Here is a 14,379-nt window from a genome sequence, read left to right on the forward strand (position 1 = left end):
ATGGCTAGCATATGGCAAGCTGTCCTTCCATAACTATGGCTAGCATATTGCTAGCTGTCCTTCCATATCACCTGAGCGCCACATGTATTCATTGAATGCACAGCTTCCGTCATGAAGGTCAGAGAGATGAGGGTGTCACACTCCTCTGTTGCCTCTCCTAGATGGGTAACATTTGTAACTTATGTTTAAAATAGTTCCCATGAGCGCAGTTTAGCCTCTCTAAGCTTTGCACATTAAAGGCATTTTTAGGACCGAGGTTATAGACTTAGCAAGGAAGAAAGCTTGAGTTGGTCTTGTTAGAATTGAGAACTGGTGATCAGTAAACCCCACCTTTCAAAGATTTTTAAAGTAATAAAAATAATTTGCACAGGAATCATTTATCGGGGTCAATGACAAAAATCTGCTGTCTCCTGGACATACATTTCCTGCATTTCTGTCCTGTTCCGCCACTTCCGCAATACCTTTCATTTCACCAACTCAAACCTAATTCCAATTGAGGCCACTGGTATCCCTGCTGGGAATTCCAGTGCTTCCTTGTTGCATTTTAAAACACGCTATTGGAGTATAATGGGGTCTGCGTATTTTCAGGAGACATTCCTATTTACCCAGTACATGTTCCTTTTTTTCCCCACCCAGACATATACAGCCCAGTTCTGCAAATAAAAAACGGATTTTGCAGCTGGATCCTGGGGAAACTCCCAACAGCTAGTCAAATAACATTTGCAATAGTTTAGGGACCCAAAATTGGAAATAGTGCATGCAAACAACATTTGTGTACGCACGTGTTTAAATGCATTTGTTTAAATGCATTAATTAGCATATTAAAGACCGACCTAGTGGCTTTGACAGGTTTTTTTTACTAAGAATATCTAAAAATGCCTATACCTCCTTTAAACAGATGTCTCTCAAACCATTTGTCGATGCTCTTCATTTTATTGACAACAACGATGGGTAACAATGCACTTTTGATTTTCTCCCTCCTTTCCTTGCCTCAAGCCCCCTAAATAAAAATCACAGGCGCAGATCTAAAATGGAAGAAGTAATTGCCTGATAGCTGCTCGTGAACTCTTTAAAGTGCCGTGCAGCTGCTGATGTGTGTTTGTGCTGGCGCTGCCGAGGGGAGCCCTGGGAATAGGGAATCTGATTTCAGAGAAACAGGAGCCAGCTTCAAAGCAGAGAGCAACTCTCCCCAGCTGATAGACCTTTTACTGAAAGAAAACAAGAATGAAGTAAAAACACAGCAGCAATATCTCCTGTTACTGTGAGCTAGTCCCCTTTCCAACGGCTTCCGCCTGTATCTGATTATGGACTTCCGGTTCCGAGCGGGGCCTTCTCTGGGCTGCCCCGTCTCTGTTAGTTTAGGTGTCCGATTGTAGATTCCAGCGTGAGACCCGCTAACTTCAAAGTACCTGCGTATTAGCTGCGTAAGGAAAAAGCTATCCCTCTTAATTGCAGCATTTCCTCTGAGATTTATTTTTTTTCACAGCCGGGAAAAACAGTTTACAGAAAGTCAGATGTGTGTGTGTGTGCACGTCAGGAGTTTATGTTACCAGAGTTAGTGGCCACGTGTTTTAATGCGCACATGCAATAAACTTTCGACAGCCCAGTAAATCCAGTTTATATTGCGGCTTTCATTGGATAAATTAAATGAAAGGAACAAATTGGTCACCAATACCTTATATCCCACAAACCAGGAAAGGCCTATTAACGGCCAGGCGGTGCAAAGCAGCTGTGCATTTCTCACGTGAGCCCTTCTGGAAACAGCCTTTCTTGGCACTTGAAGCAGAAAAGAGCAGTGATGTGAAAGAATGACGATTCTGCACTGACCAGTGGAACTTACTCTACAGACTACCGGATTGGTCTAGTTAGTAATGTAGGTGTTTGATTTAAACTAAGTTAGGATGCCTTATTTATGTAGTTGTGATACATTAACAGTAGAAACACTGAAAAACGTAATGCTAGCATGCCACCTTTTCGCACACCATACGTAAGACCAGAAGACTGATCTCTGGAGGGCAGAATTCATGCAAGTACCTTCCAAGGGATAGAAGGGTACTTTTTTAAAAATTAAACTTTACTAAAATCTACATCCTGATCTGCAGATTACTTCTGAAATTAATGGAAGCTAGAATATGAGGAAAGCTATCATGTAGTGAAGCATTGTTGCCTTATTGCTAACTTCATCGTGAGACTCCACCTACTGCCACCACCCAAAAGATAATTTTTTACATGTTTTCCCAGACCTAAGCACTAGATGGTGGAATAAAACCCAGTATGTGAATCTTAAACAGGGTTAAACTACAAAACTACTATTACAACTCACATTCTGTAATCAGGATTTTAAATGGGAGAGCTGAGGCCTAGCATGGAAATGCAAAATGTCGTTGTAGACACACGAATATGAGGAACAATAATATGAGGTCCAATTGGATCTATAATGTTTACTGTAGCTTTATTTAAGTATGTTTCTCATGGTACCTTTTAAAACTTAAACATGTGCCAGCAAGTTATATTGATAGAGGAAAGAAAACATGTAAAAGTTTGAAAGCAAAGTAAATTACTCAACCACAAAACAAGGTAACATTGAGCAATGCAGAAAAAGAAATGTTGACAAATCTGAAAAACATGTTATATTTTCTAAATGCAATATTCAAATTAAAGTTTTAATCCAATATCAAGTTTAATTATTTATTGGGGATCTTCAAAGGCAGAGATTCCACACATCTTCTTATACTGGTATGTTTCAGTACACAGCCTCGAATAGCAAAAACTAAAAGTTGTGAGTCACCCAAAAAAACAGTACTGAGCCCTTTTGTTGATGGTTGGGGCAGTATGTGCTTATGCCTTCATTGTTTTCGGAAAAGGGAAAAAAGGGCTATGCAAGAAAGTGTCTTTTTTGCAAAAATATTGTAAACAAAAGGTTAAGATCATCCTCTTTCCAGCTTTCAGGAACATTCAGAGTTGCAAAAAATGTTTTCATCAGTTTTCTAGGAAGTAGTTAATATTTCCTATTTTTGTGGTTCATACCAACTTGATGTTTATGGGGGAAAAGGAGTGTGAAGCATATGGGTAAACCAAAACAGTTATATATTTCTGAAAAGTAGACAATATTTTTAATTCAAGGGGCATTTGTATATACTGTTTATGGTTTTCCCAAAGAAACAAAATGTTGAACTAAAAACACTAGTGAAAGTAGAAAAAAAAAAAAATAGAAATAGATTACAATGTTTCCATCATAATTGTTGTTGTCCCAAAGGCCGATGTAAAAAAGTAACATACCATTTGGTCTCACTGGATCACTGACATAATATTGGTGCATACAATATCAAAACAAAAAACATTTGTTAAATACATTTTGGAAACAAAAATATTGCCGCCCAATACTTAACTAATAAGACCACAAATATCGAGAATACAATTATCATTGTTAAAAATATTGATTTTTACTTTGTATTGAAAACACAAATAACAGAAACAAAAATATCATCACCTTTAATGATCATATTAAATGTCAAAAGTATTGATTCACACAATATCAACCTCAATAATATCACCAAAATAATTACATTATCATTAATAAATATTTTAAAAGCACATTTTACGTAAAACAATTATTTACAATAAACATAAAACAGTATATACACGTTTAATTTAAAATAAATATATTGCACCACTAAAATGTGTATAAATCACCCAATAAAATATAAAACTAAATTCATAACAATATAGCAATAAAATGCATTACTTACATATAATTATGGAGCTCATTACGATGTTGGGCGGACAAAAGCAGTCTGGAACCGTCTGACCTTAGGTCGGCGTTTCCGACCTCAGTATTAGGTGGTCGGAAACATCCATTTCATAATGACAGATTGTGCGTCGGGTGGAAAAAGGCACACAGCACAAGCTGCCATAATGAAATGGATGTTTTTCAACACCCCTTTACCATGTGGTAGGCACCTCACAGTGCCTGCCATACAGTGCAGGGATGTTTAGGTGGACACCATAGGTTCCCCCCAGGTCCCATAGCAGGTGGCCCGGGGGAAGGGGGCCCTGCTTGAGGCCCCTAAAGACACTTTGCGGCAGCCTTTCCAGGTCGGCAAGGCCGACATGAAATGGCTGTCAGAAAGTGTCATCATGATCCGGACAGCGAGCCGAGCCTGGCTTTTCTGTCATTAGAGGATTATGGTGGCTTCTGATGCTTTAATTAGATTTTAATTAGATTAAAAACTACCAAACTATATATCAAACATTTTAAATAAAACTTAAATAAGCATTTATCATAGAAGGACATAACTTTCTTAAAAATTCAAACTAAAACTAAACTAACCAATAAAATAAAACTTTAAACAGCCTTAACCAATAAAATCAGACAAACAATTAAATCAACAATATAAAAGGCAAGATAATTTTATCAACTAAATACTTCAAAAAGGAGAGATGCTGCAAGACAAGGAAACTCTGTCCAATTCTCTGACCAGACCCGTAAAAGAGAAATATATACGTCTCGACAACTACCTAAACAAGTAAGTAAAACTTATATTTAAGCTAAATCTTACATGTAAATAAACGTAAAAATTCAAAATAGCAAATAATTAACAAAACACTCTCCAACTTCTATCTCTTTACATGTACTTCCTAGAAGAAAACACTACAACTTCGACAAGTGATAACCTGCCAAAAAAACATAACTATCACAAACCAGAAAAATAGTGAGTAAAAATAAACATAACAGCCTCTACAAACTACCAACAAATAGATATTTAAAATTAAACTGATGTCAACACTGCTCCACATTACAACAACTCTAACGGAAAAGCTGCAAAACAGTATGAAACATCTAAAAAGAACATACAAATAAGCATAAAAAATAAAAGTAATTGCATAATTTGATATATAAATAGCAAACATTTAAACTTTAAAAAAAAAAAAATACTTATACTATTACACTACTCTCAGATAAGATGACAGAGAAAGCTAAAGGTAAAACATTCCAGAAAGGAAAGTAGTTACTAAGTCACATGGGCTTAACCTACAGCCAAGAAAGTGAATCAATAAAAAATGTGAATTGGAAATGTATCAAATAATATTCTAATGCATGCTATGGGAGGGCTACTGCAAAAGATGATGTACATAATGTAAGAGAACAAAACCACCCTTCAAATGTGACAAAAATAGAAGTATGGATGGTGTTGCAGAATCAAAGAGAGGTAAGCACTAGCTCCCAGGAACCCACAACCAAATTCCTAAAAGAGATACTGCCTAAAGTCCCCGAACACATCACAGGCCGCCCACTTTAAAACTTTTAATTGCACAAACTAAAAAAGTCATCAGCGCAACTTCTCCTGTTTCTCGAAAATGCCAATTCATAGAAATACCTGAACATTTAGCAATGACACATAATGTGGAACCTTTCCTTTTATATGACAACTTGAATAATGATAAACAAATTCTAATATTCAATACAGCAGATAAATTACTAAAACTAAGCGCCTTACTACGACTTTGGTGGTGTGGCAACGGGCTGCAATGCCAGAGCCCGCTTCCACACCGCCAAAGCTATATTGAGACCGCCCACTGGACTCCGACTAGAATCCAGGTCGGGTGGTCCTGAGACAGCTGGCCCACGGCGCGGTGCAGTGCTAAGGCTCACGTATGAGCACTGCAATGGGAACGCCATTGCACATTCCTGCAGGGTATGGACTACTAAGTCCATGCCCTGCAGGGAATGAGGTCCAGAGGCAACAGGGGGCCCTGTAGGGCCCATTTTGTTTCCTCACTGTCACACTTTTCATGGCAGGCTCACCGCCATGAAAACTGTGGTGGTGAGGAAACCTCTAATATGCTTGGCGGTGCTACAGCAGCACAGCCAGCATATTAGGGGCCTCAGACCACAGCAAGACCACCAGGGATCGTGGATCCCTGGTGGCAGCAGCAGTACCTTCAGTGTCTAATGCCCAACTTGTAATAGAGAGGTCAGACCACCAGCGCAGCGGTAATCGCACCTCCGCCGTGGGGTTGGCGGTTCATGGGACCACCAAACTCATAATAAGGCCCTAAGTCAATGTCAAACCTGGATGATGAATGACACCTTCGCAATGTGTCCCAAACCACCATTCACTCAGATATACACCACATGTGGTGTACATCAAAACAAATATATCCCTTTCATATATGCTCTACTACCAAATAAATAAAGCAGCACTTTCTTCGAACTCTTAAACCACATTAAACATCAAACAAATAACTACTACCCAAAAATAATCATAGACTTTGAACAACCTTGATTCCAACCATTTTGAAAATGTATCCCCACACAGCCATACAAGGCTGTTACTACTATTTCAATTAAAGCATATTGAGAAACCTCCAAAATTCTGCACTAAGTGCCTTATTATGAGTTTGGTGGTCCATGAACTGCCGTACCCGTGGTCACAGACCGACTGCCGCAAGCTCGTCCGTCTGACCGCCGTATTAGGAATGGGGTGGATTGCTATTGCAAAGACTACGGCTAAAACGCTGACACTGCCAGAACACAGCAGACCGCTGGGGTCGCAGTCGGGGAAAAGCAGCTGCCATAGAGCGGTACAAAGTCATTTAACCGCCGTCCATATTACAAGTTGGCTTTTTGATGAGCCAACCACAGTGGTGGGACACCAGCTCCAAGTTAGCAGAAACAAAGGATTTGGTGTGTGCACTCACCCCTTTCCTGTTCTTCCCATTAGAGTACAACATGGATCCCTTTCTTGAGGTTTGCGACCCTGTTTGCGGCGATATACAGGTGAATCTTTTATGTGCCGTATACCCATTGCCTGGACTGCCCACATGTGAGTCATACATTTTTTCACATGTATCATGCATACATGGGCATTCGACATAAGGAAAACTAATCACCACTGCCCAAGATCTCCTCAGCCACATTGCCGGCACCATGGTAAACTCGTAAGTGGTGTGGTCTACTGGCGGCAATGGACGCAGAGTTCGGGTGGTCAGACCACCAAACTTGTAATCAGGCCTTAAGTGTAGAATATGCTACAAGCAGCCAATTTGCATTTGAAATTAAAAAGAAATGATAGCACCAGACTATGTTCCCGTCACAGACATAGCTAACCACTACAATTTACTAATAGACAGCCCTTTTAGCAACAAAATGAAGACAATCTAACCCCCTAATGGATTATTTTGAAGACACTTGGGTTGTCAGACTGCATGGCTCTGGGCCACAAACGCCAACACAAATTCAAAATACCATGGTGGAATGTCTATGACAACACATTGGCACAGGAAGCCAAACAAACAATGCAGTGGAAGGATGGTTTAATACCTTCTTTTTTAAGTTTAACAAAAGTATGTATTCAACTTAAAATAACATACAATAGAATATTACAAAGCAATTAATCAAGAATAAAAAATACAAAAACAAGGTATACAATGCATATAAACAGAAAATTACAGTCTGATTATTTATCGACTTTATATACTGGAGGGGATGTAAGGGGATATTTGACATAAGCAAATCCTAAAATCTTAAAAGGGAATTCAGGGGGGTTGTAAAACTTCCTGAAAATGAGGTGGGGGCAAAAGATGTGATAGAGCATTAATCAAGAAATTGAGTAACAGGTTTCCAAAGGGCCTATTGTTTTAAAACCAGAGATAAAGGATGCATATATGCAGTGTCTAACCGGTGGTTGTGACAAACTGAATACCACCATGCCTTGAAAGACAATTTTGTCAAATCCTTCCAGTTACGAAGTGCAAGTGCTAATAACAAATCTGGTATCTGTATGTTAAAACGAGCATTAACCCAAACCTTGGATATACTACCTAAAAATACATTGGAAATAGAGAAAGAGATGCTACTCTGGAAAATGAGTTTGATTTGATGCCAAACTTGTAACCAGAATGCAGGGACTAGGGGACAAGTGAAAAGTCAATATTTCAAGTCACCTTGTGGTGCAGAACAAGTCCAACAAGTATCTGGGTATCGTGATTAATCTTATGGAGAGTGTCAGGTGTCATAAAGAGTCCGTTGCATATGAAAAAAAGTGCTTGTGTAGTGCTAGCTGCACGTGAGGATTTCCTGATTTTAATCCAGATTAGTTTCCAGGTGGATAGAGGTAAAGTTGTGGAAAGATCTTCCTCCCATGTGAGTTTAGCCTTAGACTTGGATCTCAAAGTGGGAACGTCAAGTAAATGAGAATAAATAAGGGAAGCCTTAGGACACGTAGGTAACATAGCAGCTAATTGTGTAAAAGGTGAAGTATCAGAGGGTGAAATAGATTTTAAATAGTTATATGCTTGAACCATAGCTCCTTATAAAAGAAGAAATTTGGCTTGGAAAGTAGACAGAAGGTTAAAGAGAATCTGAACTTGAGAAAAGGTGAGTAATGTATCTCTATCGAATAATTGATGAACCCAGATCAAACGTTTAATTCTCCAGGAATGCGAATAAATAGGATGTTCTTTCACCAGAATAGACTGGTTATTCCATATAGTAGAATTAAGAAAGGAGTCAAGATCCATGGGCAAAAAATGAACTGCAGAAGATAGCAATTTGTAAGTGTTATTGATAAAGGGTTGGACTTTTTTCGAGGTTTCCGTGTGAAGGACAGAAATTCTGAAAAAGAAAATGGAGATAACAAAAGCTTGTTCCAAATCCACACATAACGGAGTACAGAACAAGGGGGGTGCAATCCAATGAGAATATTGCCGCAAAAGGAACAACATGATATTTTGGGAAATCAGGAAAGTGTACTCCACCTTCAACCTTAGGCCGTTTCAGCTTAGCTAAAGACATTTGCGGCTTCTTATTACTCCAAAGAAAAGCAGATAATAATGAATTTAATTTCTTATATTACCTAAGAGGGACATGTAGGGGAATATTAGAGAGAGTAAAAAGAATAACAGGAACCAACATCACCTTAATGTTGTTGAGATGGCTCCACCATGATAAATAAAGAGGGTTCCATTTACTGGTTGGAGAGGCAATAGTCTGAATACAGTTGTCCATATTATTTGAAATAGAAGAAGAGAGAGAGGTAGATAATTGAAGACTGAGATATTTAAGGTGTTTAGATTGCCACCTAAAATGGGAAGAAGAGAAATCGGAACTAAAAGTGAATTTATTAAGGGGAAGGATTTCGCATTTGTCGGCATTTAGCTTATAGCCCAAGACCGATGAGTAAGAAGCAACTTCTGATGCAAAAGCAGGAAGTGGAGAATCAGGTTGAGATATTAATAGTAAGCAGCCAATTCAACCTTTTGTGAGCCATGAATGAAACCATAAATGGCGGATCTGAGATAAGAATGGTTCTAATGCTAAATTAAAAAGGAAGGGGGATAAGGGACAGTCTCGTTGAATCCCTCTATGTAGGTTAAAAAAAGATGTGAGACCATTGGCACAAATGTCCACCTTTGGAGAAGTATATAGAAGAAAAATGAGCAACATCAATTTCGGCCCAAAACCAAACCATGTTAACCCTTTCTATGCGCATGACGGAGCGGTTCCGTCATGCGCATTGGTCGCGCTGTGCGTATGACGGAACCGCTCCGTCACGGCCCCGCCCGCGCAACGAACCTTCAGCACGGCGCAGTAATCCGCGCCGCGCTGAAGGGGTTAAAGTTTGAAATAAGAAACACCAATTAACACAATCGAAAGCTTTCACTGACCGCTAGAGAATCAGGTAAGCTGGCAGATGTAGAAATAATACCAAAAAATAGGCGAATTCTGTCTGAAAGAAATCTACCCTTGATAAAGCCAGATTGTTCCTTGCCTATAAGATCATGGAGAAGCACTTCTAGCCTTAGAGCCAATGCCTCAGAGAAAATGTTATAATCTTAATTGACTAAAGAGATGGGACGATAGTTTTTAAAACAGTGTGGGTCCTTACCCGCTTTCGGAAACTAAGCATATGAAGTCATCTAGAAATGAGCCAGAGGAGATAGCCAAAGCTAAAAAAGAATGAATTAATAAACAAAGCTTACGAAGAAGCAATTGTATATAAATCTCAGCTGTAAATCCATCCGACCCTGGGGATTTGCCCTTTTTAAGAGAAAATAGTCCAAGTTGGAGTTCCGTTTGCATGATATCCGTCTCTAGGGAGGAGAAGTCGACTTGAGAATAATCCAGTTTTGAAATAGTGGATAGATAACTCAAACTTTCAGGCTTGGAGGGTAAATATTCCGGCGTGTAGAAATTTGTATAGAATTGTTGGAATTGAGTTAGAATATCTTGATCTCGGTGATGAGAGGAACCGTTGTCATCGGAAATTGACTCAATGAATAATTTATTTTGTATAATTTTAAGATAATTAGCTAATAGCTTTCTAGATTTATTTTGACCCCCATAATATTTAGCGGTGGATTTGAGAAGATAAGACACAGCGTTATCAGTGGATACTTTATTCAATTTAAGCTTGGCTTTAATTGGCTGATTTAGAGCCTGTTGAGAATGGGACGTATAGTAAGAATATCCTAGAAGTTTTATTTCATTAAAAATTAGTTTAGAATGAGATAGGTGTCTTTTTTTAGAAACAAAATTAATTAGAAAGTCTCGAGCTGAGGCCTTAAATGCATCCCATACTGTATGAAAAGCAATGTCTTCAGTTTGATTAAATAGGAAGAAGTCTTGGGTGAAAGCTGTAAGAGAGGAGGTGAAAGAGGAATCCAACAGTAGGGAATTATTAAATCTCCATATTTTAGGAAGAGTATAATTAGGTATGATGTCTATATGTACAGATAGTGGTGCATGATCATATATTAGAATAGAGCCAATATCAGCTAAATGTAAGGATTGAGCTATGTGATGTGAAACAAAAACATAATCTATTCGATATTGTGTATGGTATACTGGGGAGAAGAATGTATACTCCCTTAAAGTTGGGTTGCATAGGTGCCAGACATCAGTGAGGTTGCGTCTCTGAAGAGCTTGTATGAAAGCTTTTTGTGATTTATTTGAAATAAAGTGTCTGTCTAAAAAATGATCAACAGGTAAGTTACAATCTCCAGCCAGAACTAGACTGTCATCCGGATATTGTAGACGTTTCTGAGAAATTAAAGATCAAAATTGACAATCAGGTGTGTTAGGGGCATATAAGTTAAACAAAACAATTGGAGTCTTATCACAATACATTTTAAGTATCTCTTCACTCTTTCCTGAGCATTCAATTGAATTTTCAAAGACTTATGACACAATATTGCAACACCATGTTTTTTCCCCAAACCAGATGAAAAGAAAGCCCACCCAACCCCTTCTCAATTTCATACTTTCAATATAAGATAAATGAGTTTCCTGCAGAAAGCCTATACGAGCATTCCGTTTTGCTAAATGGGTGAGAACACACTGTCTTTTAATTCAAACCCCTGACATTCCAGGAAACCATTGTCAAAACCATTGTAAACACACAAAATGAATAAAACAATCAGACCTTAAATGAGAGATAATACAACAAAGCTACAGAGGGTGTAGAGAAAGGAACCTTCTGCAAAGAGTCAGCTAAGTTAGAAAGTTTAGAAGAAGATAGAAAAGGGAGAGCAGAAAAGAGAAGAACAGAAAAAAGAAAAAAGAGAATCCTATAACAAAAAATATACGTCGAACACTGATATTACATCGAGAGGGTAAGTTGATAAACATGAAGAGTGACATACCTAACAAAAACCCAATGAAGGTGAGGGAGGGACCACATGAAGAAGACATCACGTCCAATCCAGAGAGAGTTGCCTGACGCAGGAGGGGGCGGTGCGACAAGTAATGGGGAACGAAGACATCTACGACATATAAAAATTGTCTGTAGGGTAAAAGAGAACAATATAAAGTATTAAATCAAAGAACAAACCGTAAATTATTATACTCTAACAATAAAGCTCATCAACAACAGGAAAAGTAGGATACATTTCTGAAAACAACATATGTAGCAAGGAAACTTAGCAACAAAACAGCAGTCCCTTTATAGAAGTTGAGGGAGCCACATCCATGACATCTGCTCTGCAGAATGTAAGAAAGTCCTGCAAACGAGAAGGATCCTCATAAGTTGTTGTTTTATTGTTATGTGTGACTTTGAAAAAGCAAAGGTGGAAAAGACCAAACTGGACTCCCATTGAACAAAGGGCTTGTCTCATACTCAGAAAGTCTCTCCTCTTGTCTGCTGTAGCTTTAGCGAAATCCTGAGAAAAATATAGGGCATTTCCTGACCAGGTGATTCTCTGGAGGCGACGCGCAGCTGTTATGACCTGCATTAATTCTGTATATTTTAAGAAGTAAAGAATGATGCCTCAAGGTAGCTTGGGAGGTGAAGCAGCCGAGTTCTGCAAACGTCTTCTTAGTTTTCCTACTGGAGACTGAGTTATGGAGTGAATTTTGATCTGCCCATGTATTATGTTAAAATTATGTTGGAAATCTGTATGTAAAACTAAGACATGTTTAAAAAAATGTTAAACAATGTAAAAGTAAGTTGAAAATGTGCACCATACAATACTATTTAAATATGATATATTGTTTTATTCAACAATAAAAATGTATAAAAAATGTTTTATTTATCTATATATAAACACTTATTTTATGGTAAAATATATATATTTAAAAATGTTAAAATATACATGAAATAAACTTTAAAAACAAATAAAAATGGAAAAATGTGTTACATGTCTTTATTCTATAAAAATATGTAGTTATTAATATTATTTAACACAAACATAGAACTATGGGCCTCATTACGATGACGGTTGGACGAGAGTCCAACTGGCATTGTAGCAGAAACAGACCACCCGACAAGGAGTCGACGGTCCCATTACCATGATTTGGATGCGGCTGCCTTCACGGGGGTCAGAAAGTGTATTTCCCCTAATGCAGCCTGTGCTGCAGGTCGCAGCACAAGCTGCAATTGGAAAAATCAGTTTTTGAAACATCCATGTACCGTGTGGCAGGCACCATAAGGGGCCTGCCACACGATGCACGGATGTTTAAGGGGCACCACAGGTGCACCCCAGGGCCCATAGTGGATGGCCACAGGGGAGAGGGGCCCTGCTAGGGGTCCCAAAAGACCGTTTCAGCAGCCTTTTCATTGCAGAAGAACCAGCAGGAAAAGGTTGTCAGAAAGATGCATCGTAATCCCCACGGCGATGCCTGAGCAAGCACCGCCTCCATTTTGGGGATTAAATCTGCCCACTGCCCTGATGGGCTTTTGAGCCTGTCGTCGGCGGAGGCAGGCATCGGTTGGACCGCCTGTATCGTAATATGGAGGTCAGACAGATGCCTCAGATGTCGAGCGGACCACCACCGACGAGCTGTCGGATGGCTTCCCGCCCAACATCATTATTATATTTCTAAACACCTACAATTCAAAACAAACTTTTTATGCTACACATACAAATACAATTTAGACGAGCCTTTCACTGTAAAATTATAAAATTAGATAATCACACTCCAAAATAATCAATTTTTAGAAAGTGCTGGGCACTAAATGGGTGACATTTGCTATTCCCACTCCAATCCAAACCAATTAGTGGAAGGTGTTGGACACTAAAAGGGTGACATTGACCATTCCCACTCCAAAATAAACCAATTTGGGGAAGGTGTTGGACACTAAAAGGGTGACATTTTCTATTCCCACTCCAATCAAAAGAAATGTAGGCAAGTTGTTGGACACAAAAAGGGGTGACATGTACTATTCCCACTCCAATCTAAACTATTTTAGGAAAGGTGTTGGGCACTAAAAAGGTGACATCTACTGTTCCCACTCCCATCTATACCAATTTGGCTAAAAGTTTTGACACTAAAAGGGTAGCATCAGACCTTCACATGGAAAGGAACATAAAACAACATGGAACATAAACAGAGATTTGCAGGGTGTGTAATATAACATGGTGGTCCAACCTTACTTGGCGTACTCTTACCTGGGCCACCCTTTTGGAGTGTCCACGAGTCTGTCTCCTTCCCTGGACAGACTGCACCTCTTGCCATTTGAAGTTATCCCTCAGGTCTTCTAAAGTGTGGCCAGAATACTCGGTCAGTAAGTATCCGTGCAGAGACATCCCGCACAACAATCAGGAAGGACCCCAATGTCCCGGTGTAGCCTGTGACTGCCCCAAGCCTTCTAGCACAGTTCATGCATGGGGTGAACTATCATTCTGTGTTTATGCACTCCATGCTCTTCTCTGAATACTGACAAGGGAGACTAATATTTGTGTTAACTTCGGTTTTTGGTTAACCAAACCCAAAACATGGCCCAACTGCTTAAATATAGACCAAAGTATAGGATTATACTTGACACTGAGCACTGAGAGGACTGAGCACTGTTTAAAGTTTGCATGCTACCAGAAGCAAACAATGGGGGCATTCTACCAAAAAAGCAAATGTTGGGGTCATTTTTAAGAAGGCAATAT

At 39.0% G+C, this 14,379-nt stretch overlaps 1 protein-coding gene across 1 annotated transcript in view; it reads right to left on the minus strand.

Moving 5' to 3' along the window:
- The window catches only part of LOC146865646 (uncharacterized), a 133,942-nt gene that overhangs the window by 40,198 nt on the left and 79,365 nt on the right, over positions 1–14,379 (minus strand). The window contains exon 4 of the mRNA XM_085640758.1: positions 11,647–11,786. Within this exon, the coding sequence (XP_085496884.1) occupies positions 11,647–11,786 (140 nt within the window). The remainder of the gene's footprint in view (positions 1–11,646; positions 11,787–14,379) is intronic.

This window comes from Triturus cristatus, chromosome 2_1 (assembly GCF_964204655.1).
Source record: "Triturus cristatus chromosome 2_1, aTriCri1.1, whole genome shotgun sequence".
Taxonomy (NCBI): domain Eukaryota; kingdom Metazoa; phylum Chordata; class Amphibia; order Caudata; family Salamandridae; genus Triturus; species Triturus cristatus.